General features: G+C 45.7%; 1 protein-coding gene across 1 annotated transcript in view; it reads left to right on the top strand.

Moving 5' to 3' along the window:
- MUSK (muscle associated receptor tyrosine kinase) overlaps positions 1 to 26,184 on the top strand; it is a 58,443-nt gene that overhangs the window by 9,731 nt on the left and 22,528 nt on the right. The window contains exons 5-9 of the mRNA XM_009923116.2: positions 259 to 400; positions 16,412 to 16,536; positions 20,418 to 20,577; positions 22,392 to 22,398; positions 25,215 to 25,481. Of these exons, the coding sequence (XP_009921418.2) occupies positions 259 to 400; positions 16,412 to 16,536; positions 20,418 to 20,577; positions 22,392 to 22,398; positions 25,215 to 25,481 (701 nt within the window). The remainder of the gene's footprint in view (positions 1 to 258; positions 401 to 16,411; positions 16,537 to 20,417; positions 20,578 to 22,391; positions 22,399 to 25,214; positions 25,482 to 26,184) is intronic.

The following is a 26,184-nucleotide window of genomic DNA, read 5'->3' as shown; positions in this document are numbered from 1 at the left end:
TAACTAAGAGCTACTGAGCAGCCTAGCTAAAATTCAGGGCTCTTTTGAAGCTTTAATTCACTGATCTGCAAAACCAGGGATGGGTGAGTGTGTCATGACAACGCTGAGCAGGAAGAGCTGGCCCTAAATCCTTCAGTTGTAGGACAAGATAAATAATTTTCATGCGTGTAAGCCCAATCTTTGCAAGCGGATATTTGGTGCTGCTTGTGTGCAGCCTGCATGTAGATCCCTCACATCAATCACTTCTTCCTCTGCCAGGAGAATGCTCGCATTGCTATCCTTGATTCAGGGAATTTAAGGATCCACAACGTTCAGAGAGAAGATGCAGGACAATATCGATGTGTTGCCAAGAACAGCCTGGGCACAGCCTATTCGAAACCTGCAACTGTGGTAGTGGAAGGTGAGTAACCCTTGCACTGAGCTCCAGCTCCGCTTGCCAGCTCCTCATGCATACTTGGTTAGCCTGTATTAACCCGAAGTATCACATTGATGTTGACAAAAACATCCTAGGGTGTGACCCAAAAGGCAGAAGAAGGGAAAGGAAGGGAAAGCAGAGAGAGAAACAGAAAAAGTTTGTCCACACCTGCTCCCATTGCTGGCTGATGGTGAAAGGGACTATCTGTGGAGGTCCTTGTCCACGTCTGCTCTGGTGGGATATTTGTCTGAGTAAGGACTCCCAAATATGTTTTTCCTTCTGACTGATGGTTTCCAAGATGCTACCTTGTTTCTTGTTTGCAAAGTCCCACCAGACCCATGGGTTATACGTTATGGCTTGTGAAAATGGACAAGTAGAAAGCTGATGGCCCTGGAAACTCACTGCAAAGAGCCTGATCAGAGAGAACTGCAGCTCTCTCACAGCAAACAGTGAAGCATTTTGCAGCATTGTGTATGTCCCCCTTCCTTTCCTCTTATTTTCCATCTGTATTGCTTGATTCTTCAGGTAAACAGAGCTTTTGTCTTTGAGGACTTGAACACTTTCTGCCTGCTAAACTGAACACCAGATTGATTTTTCAGTTTCTGTTCTTTATGTGCTCAGTGTCTGTCTCTTATTTACAGAAGATGTTTGCTTTGTGGTATAAATCATCACCAGTTTCAGAGTGCTGAGACCAGTGGACTGCAGGGGAACCCAAATGTAGGCAGTGAGGCATTCAATGTTCCCGAATCCTGTGAGAAAAGTTGGGTTACGCAAAGTTTTGTGGAGTGGGAGAAGGGATGACTGACTCAGTAGATGAACTAATTTTTATTTCTTTTTCAGAAGGACTGCACTGTAGAAAGTGGAGAAGGGTCCCCATTTGCCTAGTAAGCTTCAAAAGATTTTTGTAGGTTACATTTGGCTTGGGACTATCAGAGGTTACTCAGGGTGCAATCCCATTTCTAAGAGGACCATTGACTATCTTCTGGGAGCGGGATCAGGTATATTAGCTCCAACTACAAATTACTGTAGGTCTGCTGTCTCCCTAAAAAATGCATTCATTTTTCAGTTTTTTTTTTTTTAAATATTTACATGTACAGACTTCAAGTATGTTAGAAATTCCCTAAATGCTTTAAAACAGGAAGGCAGCTATTTCTAATCTAGATTCAGAGCTGTACTCCTCCTGAGCTACAAACGATGGGGCACACTAAAGACACTGGGATCTGGCTGTGAACCGCTTGCATCCTGGGTTTTGGTTTGGCCCCATCACTGAGGCAGTGGCCAAAGGCTTGTTAAGAATTAACTGTGAATGGCAAATCCTCAGTGCCATGCATACAATGCCCCCCCAGCCCCCATGCTGAAAGACCTCAGGCACTGGGATTTTATTGCTTGGGATCTACCAGAGTCAGTTAGGAAATCCAAAAGCGGCCTGGAACTACACAAAAATCCAGGCTGCTAAGATTGATATCTTGTTTTGTCACTGTCTCCAGAATTATGCAGCCGCCTGTTAATTCAAGGAATGGCAAAATAATCCACAAATATCCTACTTGCAAAAGAGAGCCTGTGTGTTGCTCTTTTTAAAATGAGGAAGATTAGTTCTTAATTAATCAATGGGCCCTTAGTGCTCCCACACAAACTATCCCCTCATGTTCCATTCATGTGTTGGGTGAACAAAGCAATACTGTTCTCCAGGCTCGCCTTGATTTCTCTGGTAGGGCACCCATATAATATACCTCGTTTCAGGCTGCCACCCAAACTAGACTCATGTATGTTTGTTTTACTTTTTTGGCTTCCAAAATCCAAAGGTAATAATCCTGACTGCAGCTTGCTGTGTATACAGATCCCTTCCCCACACAGTATTTTATATTAATTCTCATGGATATTTAGCATACATACATATGCATATACCTGTGTATGCACGCAGGTATGAGCACACACATACATCCCCTCCACGGACCTTTTATCATTATTTTTAGTATCCCTCCCCTCCTACCTCTTCCACCCCCTTAGTATCAGCATTTTAAAATAACTCCGAGCAAATAATCATCTAAGAAAAATCACACTTCAGTCAGTCTTCTTTGAGCAATTGCTATGTTCAGAAAACTTATGAAAATATGCTGTTTGTTGCTTCTCTGTAATAACACTACAACATTTTTTCTTAAATCTTGGTGCTACCATTCACTGGAGTTACCACCCTGCATAGTGTGGCTTAATATTAAAATAAAATGACTAAGCATGGCTGGTTAACTATGAATATTTAATCCCGAAGCAAATGCCCATTCAAAGAGCAGTGCAAATATTTATGCCCAGCTAAATCTAGATCAGGTGGGTTCTGATTTCTGGAAGAGGTTTCTAGTTTTCTGTTGTGAGCTTCCATTTGAACGGGTTCAGTGTTAGTCTTGGAATTAGTTTCAGGCATTGTCCAAAGTGCAGGGTTGTCTAATTTCTTGAAAGATAGACTCTTTGCCTCCTGCATGCAGTCAGGCTCCTTAAAGTATGTAAGGTCAGGCACATGGTTAAATGACTTGCTGAAGCTGGGCCCAGAAACTACAGTAAGTCTCAAATACATAAAATTATCTGTGCTGGATCCACTCATTCAAACTGATGATAATCTTGGCCCAAGCGTTTACACCACTGAGGTGCCTTACAGTCCTACTTCTTGTCTGGTTTTAGTGGTCCTGGGTAAAATAATTTGAAGAATGCTGCTATTTTGATTTTCCAAATATTTTTTCTCCATTCCCTGTTGGCTTTCCTCAACATTTATAATACTGGCCTCTATAGATGACTTTTAAAGCACAGCTTTAATATTTTTAAAGCTTTATTATTTTTAAAGCAAAGTAAAAATAATTTGAGTAACAATTTTAGATTAATATTGAGGTGCACTTCTTGTCATGAGAAAGCAAGCAGTGGAAGCCTTTCTTAGTAGAACTGAATTTTCAGTTGTTCCTGATTTTTGTCAGTGAATGGGGCAAAGGAGATAAGGATCCTCTGGGTGCTGCCCCCTGCACGGACTGGTCCCTTGCCAGCGCAGCCTGCTTCCTCTCCCGGGGCACTTTTCAGGCACCAGGGTCCAGGTGATGAACTAGTGAACTCTCATCATTTAAAGAGTTTTAGTGTCCAGAACTGGGTCAGGTTTTTAATTAGAAGGGTTGAAAAAGCCTGTCCTTTTGGACTGTGTTTTTTCCCCAGTGTGGGGCAAACCCACATGAATTTGGACACATGATGGTGAAGCTGATTCTTTCCTTAAAAGGCATAATCCATTAGGGGTGGAAACATGATCATAACAGACCTGACTGTTGGGTCTGTGGGAAGAGCCAGGATCTTCATTGGGAACCATGCTAAGCCCAGGGAGAGCACTGCCCTTACCAAAAGGCTGCCCGGTGTGCCTGGAGGGTGTTAGGAGGAGAAGCAGAGCATGGGGCATCCTCTTGATTTGACACCAGGGAGCAGGCACAGGAGGTGAGGGACAGGGAAGGGACACAAGAGGCGAGTATTGGCCAAGAGAGCCAAGTGAGTGACCCTGCTGAAGGAGGGTTGTACACTATTTTTACGATATTGGTGTGTCCTGTAGCAATAAAATGACACACACCTGTGGTTTAGCTCTGAGGGGACACCTCGGAGAAGCAGGGTTTGTTCTTTCCCACATGTGCTGGGGTCACTGTGAAGTGGTCCTCCACCAGTGCACTGGTTTCCAGCTGTGTGGAAGCTGCAAGGGTGTACTGAGTTGGCTTTCCCCTGTTAGTTCCTTTGTCAAGTTAGTTACAGCCCATGCAACTTATGGAAGAAAGGACTAGTAGAAGTACTGGAGTGAGGCAGAAGTGCAGTAGGCAGAAACAAGCCTTCTCCACACTGCTCTGCAAAGCAGAACAAATGACCAACGATCAGTTTGCTGGCTCTGTTAAAATTAGCATGGGAGGTTGACTTCCTGTTGCTCATATGTGTCCAGAGATGGCTAAAGGAGGTAGCGTGCATTTAGATGAAGGAACAATATTATAAGCTTGGCTGTTTGCCAAGAAATGTGTTTTTGATTTCCTAGAGGCAACATTTCTGACCTGCAGTTTTGTATTAATTATCTATCATCTTAAGCATTTTGCTAACCAGCTGTTTAATTGCTACATTATCAGTTTTGATAATGAACTCCTGTGAACCCTAGAGGAGAAGAGCATTTATATAGTGAAGCAGTACTTTGCCAAAGGATTTATACAAATTTCCTGTTGATTGCTGTACTGATGCCTAAAGTGAACCTGTGGCTTAAAGGTTCCTGGATGAATCCAAGATTCAGAACTACAGTAGAATAGAAGCATTTGCTTGCTTATCTGATCTGTAGTTCACACCGGTGTCTGAAGGCTGTAGATTATTGACAAGATGTTGGCTGAGATGGCTAAGATGTTCCATCCAGCTTTACCTGAAGATCACTCCGTTGGAAATAAATAAGAGAGCAGCTACTGCCTTCAGTAATGTTGAGAGTTGTCCTCAAGTAGAGGGCAGAACTTCCCATCAATGTCAGTGAAAACTGAGGGCAGGGTATAGACTTTTAGGCTGTACCAAGAATGCATTTCTTGGCCCTTGTTGGAGCATTTGAAATCTGTAGGGTTTTCATGATAGGCATCATTAGTGAGACATTCATCTGTTTTTTCCGTCATGCATTGGACAGCTGTTTATGTAACATATGCTCTAGAACAGGAGGAATTTCAGTTTTCATTGCTGTTTGCAGTGACATTGATCCAGTCCATTAATAGGACCAGTTCAGCAAAAGCTATTCAAGAGGTCATCGGGTTCAGCTTCTGGGCCTGCTGCCTAAAACTGTACACCCTCTGTGGTCCCCTCGGCTTGACGTGTGTAACAATGATATTCTCCATATCCATTATGTATAAATTGTAGGACATTGAAAGAACAAATTTAAAGCCACAAGCTCTTGCCTGGTAAGAGGCATGGGAATATTCCTGAGTATGCTTGTCACTGGGACATAGAGAGAAGCTGCCTGGTAGGTTTTTTTTAATGTGCAAAATAAATTCCGCTGGTTTTGCTTTAATTTCTTGCTATCTTTTTCAGATGTGGTGCTTATAACGAATATGCATATACAATTCCTGCATCAAATAAGAAACGTCTATTGCAAAACAGCAGTAGAACAATATGTTTTGCGATGACTTACAGGCCTGATCACCTGACCTGGGCTCTGTGTTCTGGCAGAGTTTTTTTGTCTGTTTTGGAGAATGTTTCCTTCTTTCCTTGGGGGAAGGAAAGCGCCACTTTATGACTTGGTAGAATGGGCTCCTGTCTTATATGTTCCTCACTCTTCAAAACAAAAAAGTCACAAAAGAAATTGAGAAGTTGACAGTGAATTGCTTACAGTTTAGAAGTAACAGCTGTTTATAGATGAAGCATAAAGCTATAAACCATATATTTCTTTATCAGCCTAATTTTTATCTTCAACTATGGAATAAGCATTTTCTGGTAATGAATGGAGTTATTGCCATTAAAATGTACAAAGGGTTGTGGTGGATTAGGCACTAACACAACTGAAGGTAGAATGTTCTTCTGAGAGGTGTCCTTCCATTCCAACAGAAGCATGTGCATGGAAGTCCCCTGCTGTAGGCAGACAGTCTGAATTGTCTACTGTGCCTTTTAGCCTTGCATACTGGGACTTTGAGTGAAGAAATCCTGAAAAAAAGGGTTTTCTTCCCCTGAGGATGAAGATCAAACTTCCTGTTGTGCCTTTCTAGCTGTGGCACCCTACCAGTAAAACCTCCGATGTTCCCAGTTTGCTCAGTGATGCATTTTTAATGTTGAACCAGAAATAAAAAGACCATAAATACATGGACTGTAATGTGAAAGGAAAGAGTACACAGATAGTCCTGTTGGTTGCATGCTGAGTTAGATGCACGTCCATCTTACGATTTATGTGAAGTTGAGCTTGATCTCCAGCCTGTGGCACCAGAGAGTTGTGGAATTGAAGAGTTTTGGCGTATAGTGTGCGATAAGGTTTAGTTTTGAAGTCATCACAGTACAAAGGCATGCCTAGAAATTAGCAATCCTAAATCTGTCAGGAAACAAACAAACAAACAAACAAATTAGGTAGTACAAGTGCTGGAAGATCCAGTGTGCTCATCAAGAAACTAACTGGATTCTCCATGGATTTAATAACATGTTTGGATCAAATCTTCTCTGCAGTTTCCAACTGGCTGAACAGGGCATTGGTTGAGGGCTACTGATCCTTTCTTTATCCAGGCAGTTTCATTCATCCCTCTGTCGAAGTGTTGCTCCTCCACTTCCTCCTACGCTACTATGTGACAGCACACGAAGCAAACAAATCAAAACAAGCGTAGAAGCAATGCTACTCATGCTCCCGACTTAGACATTGTTTGTTTTTGCGTTCCAGTCCCGGTAGATAGAAGTCTTTTCCTGCCCACAGTTTATTGCTTATTACTAGCTACTAAAATAATACCCCGCCACAGGCCACAAAAATGTTCCCCTATAAGCCACTTGTGAGAACCGCCTTAGGCTTAAAAATAGGAAGATTCCTTGGAGAATCATCCCTTCAGAGGGAAGAATCTGTCAGGACAAGGATAGATTTGGTCTAGATTTTTTATTTTTTTTTTTTTTAAATCATTTTGTCTAATTCTTGGAGGCAGTGAGGGGACAGCAGTCTAGATGACAATAGAAAGCAGTGCCTTGGCTATTTAGTTAAGAGACTATGCCCACAAAGTCTAAAGCACTAGCTTCCTTCAGTCGTTTTGTGGACCTCTTATGTAGTCTTGGGACAAATCTGCATAACAGATAAATCAAAAGACAAGAAAGTCACACCATAATTCAGGTAACAAGTATGAAAGTATGTATTTAGTCCAGCTAATCTATCAATTTGGATGGACCACATTCCAGAGGTGGGCCCTATTTCAAATGAAAACTGACTCCAGATGTGCCATCCTGAAAGTTTTCTACAGTTTTGTGTCAACATGTCTGTACTTGGCATAGACAAAGTAGGAAAGGGAGATACAAAGAGACCACCAAAGCAGCCAGTCAGCAGTGTTACCCTGACTCTTGCTGCATTGCCCATATCAGCTATAGACGTGAAATCTGAATTTTTATCTATGCCATCTTCTGAGGTAGGAAGCTTTGGGTGACACGAATTGCTAATAGCAGACTGACAAGGAAGTTTGCAGTTTTGTATTGAAGTGCTGGGTGAAATTTCCTCAGGGAAATTCTGATACCGACACCAAGGAAGAGTGTTTGGCTCTGCCCTGAGCAGAGGCAGAAACCCTGGGAAAGGATTGCCTTCCCTGTCCTCGGTGATGCTGGTGTACGTACCTGCAGGCAGTGTCCTATGGCAGTAAATGGTGAATACTGCGGTTTGCTGTTAAAAATTGCAAAGGGTTTGCAGGGAGGGAGCATTACAGGGAAAGAAAATAGTACTGAGCTTGCCTCTAATTACACCAGAGTAATTGACTGGGCTCAGCGGGGTCACATGGGAATGACTGAAAGCCCAGAATATCTCATTAAATCTCCTCCTACCTACTGCATTCACCAGAGCCATCCCGAGGTTCTCAGATGCTGCAGATATGATCATAGCCCTAATTACAGGGCAACAGGGCAAGCCGCAGGAGAAAGAAAACAGCCCCAGACCTTCAGCAAATGAATAAACAAGCGTAAACTATTCAGTTTATTCCTGAGGCTTGCTCTGCTGTGACACAGGTATGTGGTGCACGCTGCCTTTGAGTAATTGTCGCCGGGTGGCCTCCTGCACTGAGGAGCTGCAAAGCAGACCTCCTGGGAACATGAGGTTTCTCACAAGGCATAAAAGAGCAACTCTACTTTAATGGGCATTTGAGCCTGCTATTCCCTTTTGCAAAAGCCGCTTTCCCCTAACAAAGAGAGTTTGGAAAGGCACTTAAAAAATATATGAATTTCTCACATCATTGCATGAATTGTGGTTTTAAGAAAAAAAACAGATATTGTGGACAAAATCCATTTGGCTTGTAAACTGTCTTGGGTAGCTAGGAAGCATGTGTTTCCTGCACAAGAACAAAGGGAGTAGAAGATAGAGAATATCCATGGCTATCAGATAAAGGGGGCCAGAGCAAACTGAGACAAGTATTCTGAAGTGATTGCCTTTTTACACTGAGAAACCAAGATAGATCTGGGGCTGAAGATAGAGAAAGGAGGGGTTTGAAGGCAACCTGGAAATTTTATAGAATCTATTTAAAAGACCAGTTTTGCTAAGTTGTCTGTGGACCAATACCATTTTTCTGAGACTGATGCTTTCTGTCTTCCAAGCACCTCTTCCATCTTTCTCATTCAGATAGCCTTGGTGCCAGTGAAGGCCCTGCTATTGTTTTCTGCTGTAACTGACTCTTCCAAACTGTACAACTCTAGATTTTGCTTCTAGCACAAACGCCGGTTCTAGTGTCACACAATACTTCTAGAGTGTGTGTGCCTATACTATGGAACAGAAAGTGTCTGCTGTTGTGCTGCTTTGTGTAGGAATGGTCCCCTCACATCTCTGAAATTGAATGCAGCCACAGGCAGCACCTCAGAAAAAGGGCATCTCAAACTAGGAGTTGATAATAGGGAACAATGTTGGATCTCTGTGTTAGGAGGGACTAGCAGAGTTTTCAGTGTTGAAAAGCAAGCATGCATGGTGGATAAGGTAAGTACGGAACAGGCTGCTTGCTATCACCCCAAAACAAGAAACATCCTAGCAGCTACTGCTAGGAGCACTTTAAAATAGATGAAAGGAAGTACTTTTCACATGGCACGTAATTAAATTTATGGCATTACTGTTACACATTGGTGGAGACCAGATGTCAGGATGCTGCAGGGCTTATCTCAGTTTTGGGTATCCCATAATTGCCTGCTCCATTCCTGAGAGTGGGAGAGAGGGAGACTTCTGTGCAGCTGTGGAGATTTCAGTACATGCAGGCAGACTGGCAACCTCGGCAGCCGTTGTGATCCATCGTCCATGGCCCATCACAATGGCTGCTGAGGCCACCAGTCTGCCTGTGTGTACTGGTCTCTTTCCCTCTGGTTGCTAAACACAACTGGAATGAGCAAGAGTTGCTCTTTGACTCAGGAGACTGGGAACTTCTTTTCCAGTTTCACATGCAATCGCAGTAATGGCAGAGTTAAATGGCTCACGGTGTGTCTCCATACAGCAGAAAAGCCAGAGAACTTTAGGGGAGGTTTAGAAGGGTCTTTCCTTCAGAGAAACCAAACACATATATAAGACCAGTACTGACATGAAAAGAATTTCCTTATTCATTTCCTTGGGAAGTAATTTGAACATGTTATCCTCGCTTGTCCTTGAATCTGGTGTTTGCTCTGTATATAGAAATGAACACTTGTACAGAACAGGTTTTATATAGTTACACAGGATATAAGCTATCTATTTACATTTTACTCCTGGTTATTATAGCTTTGCATATTTGCAGGGTCTGCTTTTAGGATTCCAGAGACATCTAGATGCGATGCAGTCTTTCACAGCTGAGAAGTTCCTGTTGTGGCTGGTGCATTTAGCATTATATGAGTCCTTCTGCTGATGCAAATTGTCCTACCATCCATAAATCTTGAAGGTCACCCTAGAAAAAAGTTACCTTGAAAAGCTCTTGCCTTGCTAAGAAAATCTTGCTTTGATATTAGACACCAGAGTTTAGAATCTGAAGGCATATGCTTCAGGATGGAGATGTTGTGGTTTCCTCCATCTCCCTTCCACACAGATCTTGAGTTGTCCCTGCCGTCCATCTCACAGCCTCAGGCTCCAGGTTAAGTATCTATGTATTGCTGTGTTGTCTGGCCTGTGCTGTATGAGGCGTTAGAACTACTGTAAGCCCCAAACCTCCCAAATCATGTATCAGGAGCCAGAAGAGCTTGGAGATTTTGAGATTTTGTACAAAACATTGATATTTCAAATGCATTGGGGGGTTCTCCTCCCAGAATTCCATGGTAACCAGGTGAGGGGCAGGTGAATGATGACGCACTGCTTGCTTATAGCACTTCTGCAGCTTACTGTTCTGGGGCCCACACCTGATAGTGCTGTTCCCTGGGAAATAATACAGTGGTTGTGTGCATTTCCTACTGTATTTGTACATTTTTTTTTTCTTTTGATAATCTGTATACACGTGGTTCTCTGGCAATAAACATGTTTGCACAGGGATTAAATAAAAGTAGGTAAGCAGTTTGATAAAGATAAGTGGACGTGTCTCGTATCAGCTTTGCCTGTGTCATTTTGCTCCTCTTTGTGATTACTTGGTAGTTTTGCAAAAAGATAAGTATTGCAGTTTTGGTAAGAAATACTCAGAGATCAAAGCTAAACTGACCTTGCAGTTATCTTGGGATTTAATTATTAACCCAGCAGTTTTGGAATTGGGTGGGACGCTGGCAGCACGCTTTGAGCAGTGGCAAAGGTACAATGTGAGTAATTCCCATATGGAGGCATGTGGTGATCCATGTGCAGAGCCCATCACTGCGAGAGGAGCTGCTGACTGTGCTTACTGAAGAATTTGTTTGTTCTCCAAGCTGGGATTTGGTCCCATCATGTCAGCTGCGGAGCCTGTGCCTCACTTGTTCAGCCCTGGCTCTTGGCATGTGATTAGCTGCCGCACACAGCTCAGCGCGGCTGTCTCTGCGACCGCTGATGCACGAGTATGATGTGTGGCCTGCTCTCAGCCCTGGTATTTCAAGACTTGTTGGGATTTTACACAGATTAATTTGAAATGTCAGAAAACACAAATACTGTGGATTTCTATGTGTTTATAAATGTATTTGTCAGACCTCCCCTCATCTCTCACCAGTGGGAAGGAAATGGTAGCCCCTCTGCTTGTTATCTCTCCTTGACTGCCTGCTTTAGACTTGTCAGGAGGAGTGAATGGATGTGAGATGAATGAATCTGAATGGGACTTTAGATGACTGGACTTCTCACTGGCAAAAGACTGCCGACACCTTGGCACAAGTTTATGGTTCTTCAGAGCATATAGATGGAAAGTATAAATGATTTCTTACGGATTAGTAAGAAAAGTCCAAGCCCAGAGAAATCCTCTGTAGGGAAGGAGTCATTTCAATCTTTCACACTTCAGGTATGAAAGAGCTATAGGAAAACTGGTGAATGTGAACAAAAAAAATGCTTGCAGTTTAGCTCCTGAATGCTTATGCATGAACAGTATGCAGTGCAAACGCTTTGCCAGGGTATTTATATCAGGAAAGTTTCCGAGGCGATGTGTAGCTTACGAGTTCCCCCAGAAATGCAGACACATTTGTTCTCAACATGGCACCAGCTGTACCAGCAGAAAATGCCTTTTTGCACATAGGAGTTGCCTTTACACACCATGTTTTGCAGCTTAGCTGGAAAAAAAAAAATTGGTGTAAGACCTGACCGTAATCACCCAAAAGGCCATTTTTCATGGTAAGAGCAGAACAACTGGGGAAAGTGGAGCAGGCTGAGATATCAGATGTGACAGTATGGACACCAGGTCTGGCTCACGTGTTAGGCCAGGCTCAGACTGCGGTGGGAAGGGAGTGTGCACCCACTGTTGCCAGGCGGTTGCTAACACAAGTTTAGCTCTTGGTGGCCTTATCTCAGTTTGGATTATCAGGTAGGCTTTACAGTGATCCAGGACTAGCAACAAACTCCTGGGCATGAATACGTGCAGATGTTGACAGGCTGGGTTAATTCACGTACACTGGCAAATATTGCTCATGTTCTCTGAAAGTCAAGGTTCACCAAAGGCAGTGGAGGCTCTGGAAAAAAAAACCCCAACACCCCAAAACCAGTGTTTGCCTGGGCCTGATGTGTCAAAGCCAGCATTAAGGCTTATGAAACCCTGGCTAAAAGGGGTGTCTTCCTGCAGTGGGGCTGCACGCATGAGGGTATCCAGTGAGCTCTGGGCATCACTTTTCCTTTCCTGAAAGCAACAGCATGGCCCCAGGCCACCCAGGCTGCTGTCTGGATGTGACTGGCCCAATCCAGCCTGTTTTAACAAAAAAACAGGCGTTACCCCGTCAGGGGGAAGACATCTGCCAGGACTGCAGGATCGGGCCCCAAACCCTGGAAATGAAACACAGCTCAGTCAAAGGCGACGGGAAAACAAAGTCACCTGGAAAGAGTTAGCTGTTCAAACGGGGGGCTGGGAGGGCCCTGCTTTAATCTTTTTATAGTATAAAAATTTTCTGACTGAATTAAAGCCCTACTGTTTGGACTGGATGATGTTACCTAATTCTCAGAAACGAGAGCAGTTGGCCGCAGTGCAGATACCTCCTAGCAAGCTCTGCAGTGCACATCACATCATTTAGTAGGGCTGTAAAAGAAAGGACATTTATTAGGGGGCTTGGGAATGAAACTTAACGTGCTGGCTTGGCCTTTAGCTTGCTGGATTTCATTTCCAGCTCCTCTGTTTTATTTTCCACTTAAATAAATAAATAAATGAAGCCCTCTTCACCCACTGTCCCTAACTACTTTTTGGCATGCCTTTGGATAAATCCTGTGCTGAGACCCTGGGGGTCTTGATGTGAATGTTGTTAACCTCGTGGTGATCTAGCTAAACAGGCAAAGTTCCTGGCAAAATCCACTTTTGGGAGGATCTGGAAAAGGAGGGCAAGTAATGGAGGTGTTAAAAATCACCTGATTGTTGGGAATTTTCACTCTGAGGCAAAATGAAAACAAAATGATGTCCTGAGCCCACCAAATAATGTGAATTTTACAAACATTTATTGCCATTTCCTGTTCCTTCTTCTTCTTGCCTTTCAGCTGCCTCTCCCCACCAGCTGCTCAGGTCGGCCCTATCAGGGTAGCCATTTCTTCCTCACTTCGCGTCTTTTCTTTCCCCGTGTAATATGGTGAGGTGAAAAAAAGTTGTAGTTCTGGGGCCTGGGTTCCTCCATTTACCTACAGGACAGATTTTCTTCCCCACGCAGTTGCCAAAATGGACCTTAAGCTCATCCTGGTGGTCTTGCCCTGCTTTGCACTAGTGGAAGGTGACACTGGCAGCTCTCACACAACCCACCCTGGCTTTCCCACAGCACCAAGTCTGCCAGCAATGGCAGTGTGTCGATCATCTACCCATAGATGATGGGGCTGAGAAATAGCTGATGCTATTTTTTTTTAATGCTGTTTCCCAAAGTGATGAAGAGCTCTTTGGAAAATATGTCCCTGGTTGTGCCAGTCAGCGGTGCTCCAACACCTGTTGGGATGTGAGGAGTCCAGCCCTTGTTGCAGAGAATTTCTCACTTAAAAATAAAATAATGTAAAAAACCCCAGATTGTTCCATTCACAGTATCTAGAGATAAGTACTTAAGTTAAATAGCTAAACTTTAAGTAAAATACTTTTAAAAAGCATGCAAATGTAAGTACTTGGAATGCTGAAGTATTAAAACTGTAACTTCAATTTTGAATGTCCTGGAAATGCACAGGGTGGCACTAGGGGTAGCAGGAGCTTCCATTCTTCCACGCTTTGGAAATCAGCTTATTTCCTTATAGGCCCACTTCTATTTAGCCATCCCTCCCTGTGACAGATAATACACTTGCACTACTTTCCACAAGAAACATGTAGATGCTTAGCAGCTGTCACTGGATTTTTCATCCCTGTATTTGTGTTTTAAGCTTGAATGGCCTGACCCTTTGCCTTCTCTATGCTGGCAGACGAGTGCTTATGCCAGCAGTGTGCTGGGTTACTAAAGCAAGTGCTGTGATCAGTGCTGGAGGGAGGACCCCTGGGAGTGGGATGCAGCTTTCTGGCCTCCCCACGGGTGCCACGAGTGAGCTGGACCAGCGGCCGTGCTCACTGTGGCTTTGCTGCCCACCTGTGCAACTGCCATAATTTTCAAAATGTGCCTTTTTTTCTCCTGGCTGAAAGATCCTCACAGATTTTGGGAGAGCAGGCAGTAGAGAGGAGGGCATATGGACCTGTGCCTGGCACCAGCTAATGGGGTGCTGTTAATTTGTCACTTCAGTATTAATTAAACTAGGCAGGATCCGAGGAGCAGAGTTGTCAGGTGGGCAGGGTCCCAGTAGCACACTGAGAAACCAACAACAGCATGAGAAAAGCACCAAGGGCTTTATTCCGGCTCTGGGAGCTAACGTGCTGGCTTTAGCAGGAGCTGAGTGCACATAACGGCTGCCAGGGGACAGGCTCAAAAGTTTGGTATTTCTCCGAATGAAGGATAATATGAGCTTGACCCAGGGCACTCGGGGCTGAATTTGTAACCATCTGTTGTTAATAGCCTGAAGTGAAACTTCAGGCAAAGGTTTCATTTCTCTTATTATTCATCAGGAAAGTCCCTGGCCAGTGGCTGCAGCTTTCCTTGTTAGAGGGAGAGCTTTCTACCTGCTGCCTTGCTGAGGGGCAGGGGGGATGCAGCAGCCCCCATGCTGCTCTGCTTTGAGTTTAAGCAAGTGGCACTGAGCCTCGACAGTGAGGAACTGCTTGGAGACCGTAGAGGAATTAAGAAGCTGAATATAATACATACTCTCTCACCCTTTTCACTTCACTGACATTAAATTTAATCTTCCTAAAAATCCCTGCCCAGGAGCCTATTGAATGGCTGTGCTCCTACGACAAAAAATTTCTACACTGAAATGTACTCCTAGTGTTGCCTATCCACGAGCAAAAGCTGGTTTTAGGCTCTTTGTTAATACAAATCTCAGCCCCTTCCCAGGCCAGGACTGGGTGGAAGGACTACGTGGAAAGCATATACTTTTTTTATTCCAACTGAAATTTTGCAGACAAAGCCTTCCCATCCCAAATGGCGTGGACAGATGTTCAGTTTCTGAAGGGACTCTCATTGGTCTCCTAATTGCTCTGCATTGGAAGTCTCCGTCTGGGAGCAACCAGTGGCCAGTGCCAAGAGGTACGTCAGGCAGAGACACAGAAGACTGAGATGTGATCAGATATGTTGGTAAGAGAACCATACAGACAGCAAAAGTTGCAAACAAGTTATCAGGCTTGTCTGAGAACTCCAAGAGAAACTCCCCTGCTTACTAAAATTTCTGATGGAGACTTTTAGTCAATGCTGAGCAACCCAGAAGGTAGAGAGTGTTACTCACTAAGCACAAGAAATTGGAGGAAGAAATGGCACAGAGCTATTCAACCTGCTTCTGCACAGACATTAAGGCATCTCCATTAAAAATTTTGGGTCAAAACTCAAATGTTCCATATGGGAAATGTCTCTCTTCTCTGCTTTCCTCTATGTGGTCCAAGTACAGCAGCTGAAATACAGCTTGTGAAGGCCATCAGAGTTGTGTTTCTGGATCGAAATAAGTTTTCAGCAAAAATACTTCACTAAAAGAAAATTTCTCAGGGCAGGGAGGAGCTTATCTTACTTATCTTCAAACTGCCCAGTAACCATATTGCCACAAAAGAAACACGAGCAGTAGAGATGAAAAGTCACTTTAAAAACCTACTTTTCCCCCTGCAGTCTCACCTTCTCAAAATCTTTGCCAGCCATTCCTCTATAACCCGATGTTAGACTCTTACCCCTGAGGGCAGGTTGTCATGGCATGGAAAATGCTGGGCTTTGCATCTCTGCATGGTAAGTCCTAATCACTGTGATCACAGTGAGGAGCTCATCTGACCCTTAACCTTCACGGTATGTGACTGCGCTGGTGGTCCCCTTTGATGGTTTTGAACAAGTTTCTCATGAGATCACCCTTGGCAGGGCAGCATGGTAACTTGCCACTTATTTGCTGTAAGCTGTCCCATCTGCATGCTACCAATGAGTTTGCCCTTGGTTTTTTGCACATTACCTCCTCTGAGGCATCGAACTCGGATGATGCAGAAATTTCCAGAGGTAAAATTTTGGTCTGTAAGGTGCAGAACATAACCACACCACTCACTCTCTTTCTCTTCCTTCTCCCTGTCCCAAGACTGTCACTCACTGGGAAGTCTGTGCTACGCTCTGCTTTTATTCATGGGGCTGTGGCTTATTTCAAGACCTACTGGGGAGGAAGCATCTCCATGCCAGCCCAGCCTCAGCTTTACATTGCTGTTCAGCTAGCACCTCTGTCTTTTCCTGCAGTTTTTGCCAGAATCCTGAAGGCTCCTGAATCCCAAAATGTCACCTTTGGGTCTGTGGTGACGTTGCGGTGTGCTGCGACCGGCCTTCCAGTCCCCACTGTCACCTGGCTGGAAAATGGGAAAGCTGTAAGTGCCTCTTTTTTCATTCTTTTGGCCCTGGAGGCTGCTAGCATCCGGAAGCACAGCCCAGGGATTAAAATGCGGGGCTGGGAGCCAGCGCCTGTGGTTTCTATTCCTGCCTTTCTTAGTGACTTGCTGTGCAATCAGGTTGAGTCCACCTCATCTCCCTGCTGCAATTTTCTCCTCTGCAAAACACTCTCCCCCTTCTCCAGGGTGTTGTGTAGATTAATTTTTTAGGGTCTGGGAAGCCCAAGATGAAGGATGCTTTAGATGCTTACAACCTTCCTCTGAGCCAGAGTTTCTAGGACTTCATCATGGGTTTAAGTATCTTTGCAGCCACCCCTCCTCACCTTTCTCCTAATGTGGTAACAATAACATGGCAAAATTGCTTATTTGACAAAATAACACAAACCAAGGTAGTTAGGTAGAGCAAACTGCCTTGAGGCAAAATATCTGTGGGACAGCATATATGCACAGCACATTTGCAGGTGAAGAGATGTGAAATTTTCTAGACTGACCTAGGTGACGCGCTGAAGTATGTCAACAATTTATTCCTGGCTAGAAGCACGTCCTCAAGAAAGGGACACCCTCTCAGTGGCAGGCACCAAGAGATGCAAATCCACTGCTTCTCACAGGAAATTGTTCTGTGGTCTAATTATCCTGACCATTTGAAATAGGTGCCTGCATTGAATTCATCTGGCTTTCATGTCCGTGTGTAAGCTATTGCAATGCCTTCCCTTCAGCTGAACTGAAGAGCCGCTTGACACCCGATATTGCCTCCCCAGCAGTGAGCGGTGCACCACAGTCACAGCAGCTCTGCAGCCTGAGCCTGCCATGGGTTTCCTCCAGTCTTGATATGGTTATGGTGGACATGTTTTATACTCTCTGTGGTCTTTCCACTGCTTTTTTAAGGATGTGAGCCCCAGGGCGTGATGCTGTGGAGGCAGGTGGAGCAGCCACAGCTTGCAGGCTGGCACTTTGCCTCTGGTCTTTCTCATTGACCCCCTGTCAACCACTAGTCCTTCTGGCCATCAGCTGGCCATGACCATTCTTGTGGACTTGCCTGTCGAACAGGACGAATAAATCCTCTTGCTCAAGTTCCTTACTTCAGGAGGCTATCCCCATCCTGCTCTGTATCCCCTCTTTCCATGTATTAAAACACATTATTAAGGAGCCTGGGCTACTCTGTAGGCTGTCTTGCCTTCCTTATCTCCTCTAAACCTTATTGCGTCCTCCAGTCTGATGAGGGCTAATTTTCAATATTCTCTTGAATTTGCTAGGGAGAACAGCAAAGGGATCAGATCAGCTTCTGCAGGCCCCTGTGGGTCCTCAGTAGTTTCTGGAGATAATTATTTTGAGACAACTGCAGATGTGCATTCAAGACTTCTTCCTCATTGGAGAAGAAATCTTTTGGGGTATCTGGGGTCCCTGGCAAGGGCAGAGTATTTCCAGAGCACAGACCGCTGCTCTGCCAAGCTGCCGCCAGTGCGTCGGTACCACAGAGAGCTGTGTGTGAGACGATGCTCAGCTCCTACCTGGGGCCGCTGCCTGGCTGGTCAGATTCACTCTGCCCCATTCCCGTCTGCGAGGCAAAGTCCAGTCCCTGGAGAGTGGTGCTCCAGACTGCTTCATTTTAAATATGACAGAGAGACCTTAACGAGAACCCGATGCTGGGAAAGTCAGGCCAGGAAGGAGGTGGACTGAAACTCATGCATTTGAGGGCTGGCTCACAAGCAAACAATGGTGAGTCATTTGAAGATGCAGCGTGCCTGCGGCATTATGGTCTCTGAATGCTGACCTGTAATTGTCCTGAGGTTTAAAGAGTGGGAATCTGCAGAGGTTGTTGAGATGCCTTTGAAGAGGAGGATGGAAACTCCTCTGGGCAGCAGCTGCCTTGCCTACCTAAACAGAAACACAATTCCTTTTCCTCCCACTATGCACCATGGGGCATCATGGACCTTAAACGGTAGTTTTCCACACCACAAAGAATAAGTAAGCCAGGTGTGAAGAGGGGTCTGCTTTGGTGGTGGCTGAAGTGGCGTTTTAGAGGCTAAAAAAAGACCTGCCGGAAACAAAATTTCAGGGAACGTATTTGAAAAGGGAAAGGAATCAATTAAGACAAGGGAATGGCTTGAGGTTCCCAGTGGAGTAAACAACAGCTGGCTGGTGTGGAAGTCCTAGGTACAACTACCTGACACTTTCACGTGTGATGTTTCACAATATATGTGACCATGCATGCTGCTCATACTGCTTGCAGCTACCTGAGCACCCTTTTCTTCCCATGGCCGAAGCCAGGAGGAACAATCCTGGCTCTCCATGCTTACCAGGCAGAGTCCAGCACTGCCGGGAGGGGAGCTAACAGATGGGGTATGCCTGAGGCCTGAGGGGTAAAGAGGGAGAGAGGACTGGATCAGCACAAGTGGCTCAGAGCAAGCGCCCACCTCTCCTGGGTAGATGCTGGGAGGCAGGTGCAGCCTGTAAAGAAATTCCTCCTTTCCACCAGGAAGGTCCCAGTGGTGTCTTAGTGCTGAGTGGTTTCTGGGGAGAAAAAAATTTCTAAAAATAAATCTGACCAGTACTGTCATAAAAGAGAAATTTGTGAGAAAATATGCCCTGAGTCCCCATCCACCTGAACTGAGGTCACAGCATGAAGCCAAAAAATATCCCTGGTCCCTCCGTTTGCATGGTGACCAGCATACCCCCCATCCTTGATGCAATACTTAAAATAACTGTGTTGGTCTGGTTATTTAGTGATTTCTTCCCATGCACATTACCTCACTACAACTCCAAGTTGAGCTCGAGTGACGCAAAACAAATACATTAATTTCAGCATTTTGTTTTCAGAGAAACACATCTTTACCAAAGATATGATAAAACACTGATGCATCCTGTCTTGCTTTTTCAGTTATGGCTGTTTATACCTTTGGGAACAGACACAGATTCCATTGAAATCGCATTTCTACTAACCTCCAGGAAGGTCAGATTGGTCTCTCTAACCTCTCAGATAGATGCATAGATGGAGTGCTTTGCTGGGATGGATCCAGGGAGACAACTCTCACTGTCCTTAGGGCCAGGACACACTGGTGGGATTCAGGGGCAACTGCATCTCACTTGAATTACATTTGATGCTTCCTATCAGTATGAAGAGTAAAGCAGGCAATGTTGCTCCTTCCTACTGCCTTTGCAAGGTACAGTCTCAGTGTACCATGTCCTCCTACTTTAATAAATGCCACATGAGCAGGAGAGCTGTTGGTCAAAATCAGCAGGCTCCAAGCTCATTTACTGGGAATTCTGACCTGGGAAAAGAGTTGGCCAAAATCACCACATCTGCAGCCCCTTTCATATTTCTAGGTGTGAGATAAGAACATCTATCAGATATCTGCAAAAGTGTAGGAGACAGAGCACTTGCTTTGCTCACGACTGCTTTAGAAGTGTGGCAGTGGTTGTATTAACCCAGAATCAACAACTTCCAAACTATTTTCTTTTCTCCTTCTGTATAGCCATGGTCCACAAAACCATCTTATGCCCTTCCTTGCTAAGGCATCAATAGGCAAACAACTTATGAGAAGAGGTCCTGACTAATTGGCCAGCTCAATTACATGAGCAAAACTGAGACTACAGCCCTCTGGAACTGAAAATTAATTGCAGATATATTGCTGAAGTGCAAAATAGGAGAGATCTTTAACATTTGCTTTTGTCTGTGAAGTCAGCTGCTATGAAAGCACTAAAATACTGCCAGCAGCTTGAGCTCTTTGCCACGTTTATCTGCTTGCTACATATTTCTCTGCCAATTTAAATGCTTGGGGCTGGGTCTCTTAGGTTTTTCCTTGGTTTGTTTGTTTGCCTTTGTTGGAAATATCACTGCACTGGGCTTTTCGCTGTCTTAGGTTTCTGCAGGGTCTATAGCGGAAAGTGTCAAGGACAGAGTGGTTGACTCGAGACTGCAGGTGTATGTCACCCGACCTGGCCTGTTCACTTGCCTTGCCACAAACAAACACAGCAAAACTTTTGGAGCTGCAAAAGCCGCAGCAACCATCAGCATTTCAGGTATGCTGGGAGAGAAGGGGTCATTAGTTTTTTACCCTTGCAATCGCAGTCCTAGCTTCCCTGCTGGGGGAGAGGAAAGGGGTGTGAAGTAATCTGAAGGAGGAGGGAAAGCCTTGGAGAGCTGATAGTGTGCAGGGGGCTAAATTTGAGTACAAGAGCATCCCCCGCCAGGCTATTTGCTCATATATGCTTACACTTTGGAGACTGGCACTGCTGTCATTTCCTGAATGTTTGATGCCGTCTTGTACTTTGTGTCCCAGAAGCACACTTGGTAAGTTCATCCATGTGGAGGAAGTCATGGCCATGACCCAGCATTGGTATCACCTAACAGCAAGGTGAAAATAGCTTTTGTGAGCAGTTTGGCTTCTCAGAGGGTTGCATCCAGAAAGCAGGGAGGTTGCTGTCAGAGCAATACCATTCCTGGGTAAACTCTGCTCCCAGGTACATCTCTTGTTGGTCTCTTCTGTCAGTTGGCTGGAGATAGGACAAGACGAAATGGCCTCAAGTTGAGGCAAGGGAGATTTAGGTTAGATATTAGGAAAAATTTTTTTACTGAGAGGGTTGTCAAACATTGGAATGGGCTGCCCAGGGAAGTGGTTGAGTCACCATCCCTGGAGATATTCAAAAAGTGAGCGGACGGGGTACTTCAGGACATGGTTTAGTGGGCATAGTTGATGGTTGGACTCGATGATCTTGAAGGTCCTTTCCAACCTAAATGATTCTATGATTCTATGATTCTATCTCCCAAACAGGGAAAGGATGATCCAAAGAGGGGAAATACCGGTGGTCTGAGCTAGCTGACAGCATTTGTCACACCAAGAGAAAGGTGGAAGCTTGTGCCTTCCCTCCTGGGACAGGAAAGCAGGGGTTTAGTTAGAGGAAAGAGGAATCACCCTGGACTCCAGACATGGAGTGGTAGCCCTGGTCCTGCTGTCAACGAGACATGCACCTGCCCCTCTCTCTGTGCCTCAGGTTCTGCTCTGTTGAGAAAATAACCATGCCCTTTCTTACACAGGGCATTGAGACCTAGCAGCAAGCTCTTCCCATAAGACACTCAGCACTTGTACCATATTCACATCCCTACTTCTGCTTTTAGCCCAGGCAAGGCTTTGCCCCACAAGGCAGAGCTGCAAATGCAGTAGGGAGGGCAGGTGCCTGAGGCCGGTGGCAGAAGCTGCACTGCTCTTCTCCAGGCTGCGTGTGCTCAGCAAGAAGGGAGCACCCCCCAGACCTGAGCAGGAGGCTGCCGTGGTCTCGTCGCAGCTTCCAGGGGTCCCAGGGCAGAGGGGTCCCGGTCCTTGGCCAATGCTGAGCCTCCTCCCCGTGCTGGCGCAGCCCAGGTCCCTCTGGTGCTGCAAGCGGGGGGCACAGCCATGTGCCCTGCCCTGCTCCTCCAGCCCTGGTTTCTCCCACCTGTTACAGATGCTGCCTGCAGTGAGGGGTGCATGGGTGCCTTAAACAGAGAATGCTACGCGCCAGTTATCTAGGACCCAAGGATAAGGGTAAAGGTGTGGGTTTAGGGTGCAACTGCCCACCTCAGCAAGAACTGCAGTCAACAGTGCACTTCCTCCTCATTCCCTTGTCCCATATGGCATCCAGTGTTGCCCAACTCTTCTTCCCCACAAGAAGCTGCAAAATAAGGACAGAATTTAGCTGCATCCTTTTCAGACAGCTTACAGGTCTCAGACAGATTTCCTAGCATGGAAATCTTAACTCCCACATCTCAGAGGGGGCAATGAAGTGTCATTGATGTCTTTTCCATTCTTTCCTTCTCCTGGCTCATCACAATTCCTGGATCTGGTGCCTCTCGGCAGAGTGGAGGTAAGAATGACTTTCTGTGGCTGCCTGGGGGTTTCCTCTGGGCCGGGGAGGAGAACGATGAACCAAGGGGATTTGGTTAACTTGGCTTCAGTGAAGGGACTGGGTTTCTGGATGCCTGAGGTTCACCTGAAGGGAACGCTGAGCTCCTTTATACAGGCATAATTGGAGACTGGGCCCAGGTAGATAAGGATGTTTCTGTATTGAGCAAGCAGTGGATCACACGCCAGTAAGGGTATTTAAAATACAGTAGTGGGCAGAATATTCTGGAGTAAATTCTGTTCACAGTTACACATCCACAACTTCACTGACCTTATAAATTTACAGGCAAAAGCTTAACTGCCTGTTAAACTCCTGTCTGTACACAGCCAATAAATGTATTTTGGTTCGGTGGTAACCAGATTAGGGCAAGAGAAGTTTAGATTTTTGTTCCAAGCAGAGTTATGGATGAGTAAAACCACTTGTATGTGATCAGACATGCACTTTTGCTTAGTATTTTTTGGAGTACTGAACAATTTGGCTGGCTTTTTCTTTTTATAGTCCTAGCATATTTCTGCATGTTGCACTGGCAGATCAGTCTGGAAGGAAAATGAGAGGTTTAGCCTGTGAGCAGGGCTGGGAGCTGCTGGCCTTCAGAGAAAAGAGCAGAGTCTGAGATAACCTGAGCAAATGGCTTTGCCACTCTGCTGACACAGGCTCCCTGCAAAGGCTCTTGCCTCCCTCGCAGGGGCTTGCAAGATTGATTCAGGAAGTTTGTAAGTGATTTAGTGACCACCTGATGGTGATGGCAGACTTATGCCTTACACCTGCACCCATGTAGGTGTGACAGATGTGGGAACAGTCATCAAATGCTCAGCCCTTCTGTCCTGCAGTTGTTCTCAACATTTGCTGCATGAAATTCCCTTTCTGTGACAAGGCATTTTGAGAAACCTGTTGTTGCTGCTTCTCCATCACAGCCTGGTCCATGTCCTCCCACAGGTTTTAAAAAAAGGAGGAAATGCAGTATTAGCACTAGTAGCTCTTGTCAGGCTGCTTCTGCAGCCCGCTGAAGTCACCAGCACAGCTGCCCCATGCACACCTGTGCCCTCTTTTTCCTCTTGGGCCACAGGAAGGATGCACCTTTCAGATTAAGCACAACAGGCATCATCAGGAAAATGTGAATAATGTGACCTCTGTCATGCCAAGGACAGCTCTAGCAGGCTGCTGGAGGAAGGAGCACAGTGCTGTGGGGAAACCTGCTCTGTGTCAGAGAGATGTCACCATCAGGGACCAGCGCAGGATCCTGGGGGCTGCCTGTATAACATGAAGGGGTGTCCGTGGAGCCTGGGGTGATGCAGGGTGTCACAGCATCTTTGCTGTTTTGGTACTACCTCAAGGAATTGGTGCCTTCCTGTATTTTTTAGCCAGTGTGACATATAGAAAAAAAAAAGAAAAAAAATTGACATCGAGCCCAAAGTAGTGCAGCTAAACCAGGGCCAGGGAGTGTCATCTGCAGACCATGGCATCTGAGAAGCAGAAATTTGGGCATCCTGTGTAAGTCCTCATCCGTGTACCTCCAACTTCCAGAAGAAAAACAGCAAGAACCCTCAGGGTTGACAATGGGTGATTATTTGGACAGGGAAAAGAAATAAAAGGCAAAGATACAAATACTCTGCTGGCTACTCCAAATGGTTGGCGTGTTGTGAATTGAACTCCCTGACCCCAGTTACGCTGACCGAATGAGCAGTGGGGACAGCTGCACCCAGCCCTCCTCCCTCCCTGGTTTGGCCATCCGCCGCACACAGGGGAGGCTGTTTTCCCAGGTTTCCCCCTCTCCCCCTACCAAGGGCACTGCATCCCACAGTTTGCCTGGGTGGAGGGCACAGCCTCACCTGCAGACCTTGCTGCCGTGGGGCAGCCGCGGGAGCTGCTGGGAGCACGGCTGACCTGTGCGTGCCCTCTCCCTGCTGCTCCCTTTTGATGGCTGTGGGAAGAAGGGAGGGAGGGATGACAGCCGTCTCCTGCTAGATGCAAAAAACGCGGGAAAGATAAATAAACAGCCCACGAAGGAGCTGACCCTGCTGCGTAATTTATTGCTCCAGCATAGCTCTGGCCCCATGCTTTGCGGCAGGAGTTTGCAAAGCAGGAGATATGGTGAACAGAGGAGAGGACAGACCTTGCAGGGAAGCACCAGAAAGAAAATTGCAGAGGCTTGTGCCTTCCTCCTCCCTGCGTCGCCCACCCAAACATGCGCGGAAGAGAGGCAGGGTCAGGAGGGATGCAGGAGCCAACGAGGGGCAGGCAGGACCTTGGTTGGTCTGATCTTATGAAGAATTTCCTGGCATGTGTTGGGTGGGACTCACCTGGCTCCTGCTCATCGAGTCCATCCAAAATTAAACTGTTGCTAGTCAGCAGAGCAAAAAAGCCTGAGTTATCACAGGTGTGCAGCAAGCAGCACAGCTGATGTCTACTGCAGGGAAGCAGGAAAACAAAACTTTTCCCCATTCCCACCCTGGGGGCAGGGTGAGAGGCCATGCTAGGTCACAGCTGTGCATGATTGCTCAGTCTTTTTGCCCACTTACAATGCTAGCAACCCTCGGCCAGAGCCTCAGCCATGGAGCTCACCAGGAGGGCCCTGTGCTCACACTGGGGATCCTTGCAAAAGTTTCATTTTTGGATGGTATTAGCTGTTTTTAGAGGTTATAACCATCTACCCTCCCCTCCACCCTCTGTTAGCTTTACAGATGGCACTTTATTCAGAAACAGATGCTAGGCATCCTGCTCCTGCAGGTGTTTAGGTCTGTGAGTTTACTGTGTGTGTATGATCTTGTCCTCGACAGCAAGCTGTACAAGGGTGATGCAGGCTACTGCAGCACATACAGAGGTGAGGTGTGTAGTGCTATCTTGGCGAAGAATGCTCTTGTTTTCTTCAACTCCTCCTATGCTGACCCAGAGGAGACTCAAGAGCTGCTTGTACACACTGCCTGGACTGAACTGAAAATGGTGAGTTCATTCTGCCAGCCGGCCGCTGAGTCTCTGCTGTGTAACTACATCTTCCAGGAGTGCAATCCCTCGGGAGCTGGGCCAGCTCCAAAACCAGTGTGCAGGTAAATGAAAAAAAAAAAGCTCATCTTTCACTTTCATTTTGTGGGGATGTGTAGGCAGCAGGGGACTGGTGAGGATCTGTCCAGACCTGCAGTAGCACTGAGTGAAAATGGGCCCTCTAGGTTTGCATGGGTTTTCCCTTTGCTCTCTCCTCTGTATGCACAAAGATGACCTGATCCAGCTCTCTCTGTGCTCATTGCTAGGGCACAGACTGACTTACAGGCCCAGATGTCTGTGTTATATCAGGCTTTCAGTGGACAGTGTTGAAAAGAAATATCCATTTGAATGACATAATTGATTTAAATAATTAACATATTGCTATTGGTTAAATCTTACTAGGTCAGTATGTGCTCATCATTACTGTCAAAAGTAATTGCTTGTTTGGATTTTAACTAAATATGGTCACAGTGTGTGCAAAAAATCTGGCCAAGGCAATACACTAATCATTCAGCACTTCCCACCACAACGAAGATGAAACAAAAAAAAGACAACACCATAGACACTGCCGGTGTAATTGTACCTGCTAAACCAAACCTTGCATCTGGCTCTTGTATCCTACCATATGCAGAGAAATGTGCTTTGAAACAGGGCTGGCAGGGACCCCGAGGAGTCCAAAGCATCTCCCACTACAGCTAATCCACTGCTGACAGGTGTCTGTGTGACACGTCCCAGCGACAGAGACACTGCTCCCTCCCCATGCAACCT

The sequence above is a fragment of the Haliaeetus albicilla genome, chromosome Z, assembly GCF_947461875.1.
Source record: "Haliaeetus albicilla chromosome Z, bHalAlb1.1, whole genome shotgun sequence".
Classification (NCBI taxonomy): Eukaryota; Metazoa; Chordata; class Aves; order Accipitriformes; family Accipitridae; genus Haliaeetus; species Haliaeetus albicilla.
Note: the sequence above shows the minus strand (reverse complement) of the source record. Positions and strands in the feature narration are given on the sequence as shown.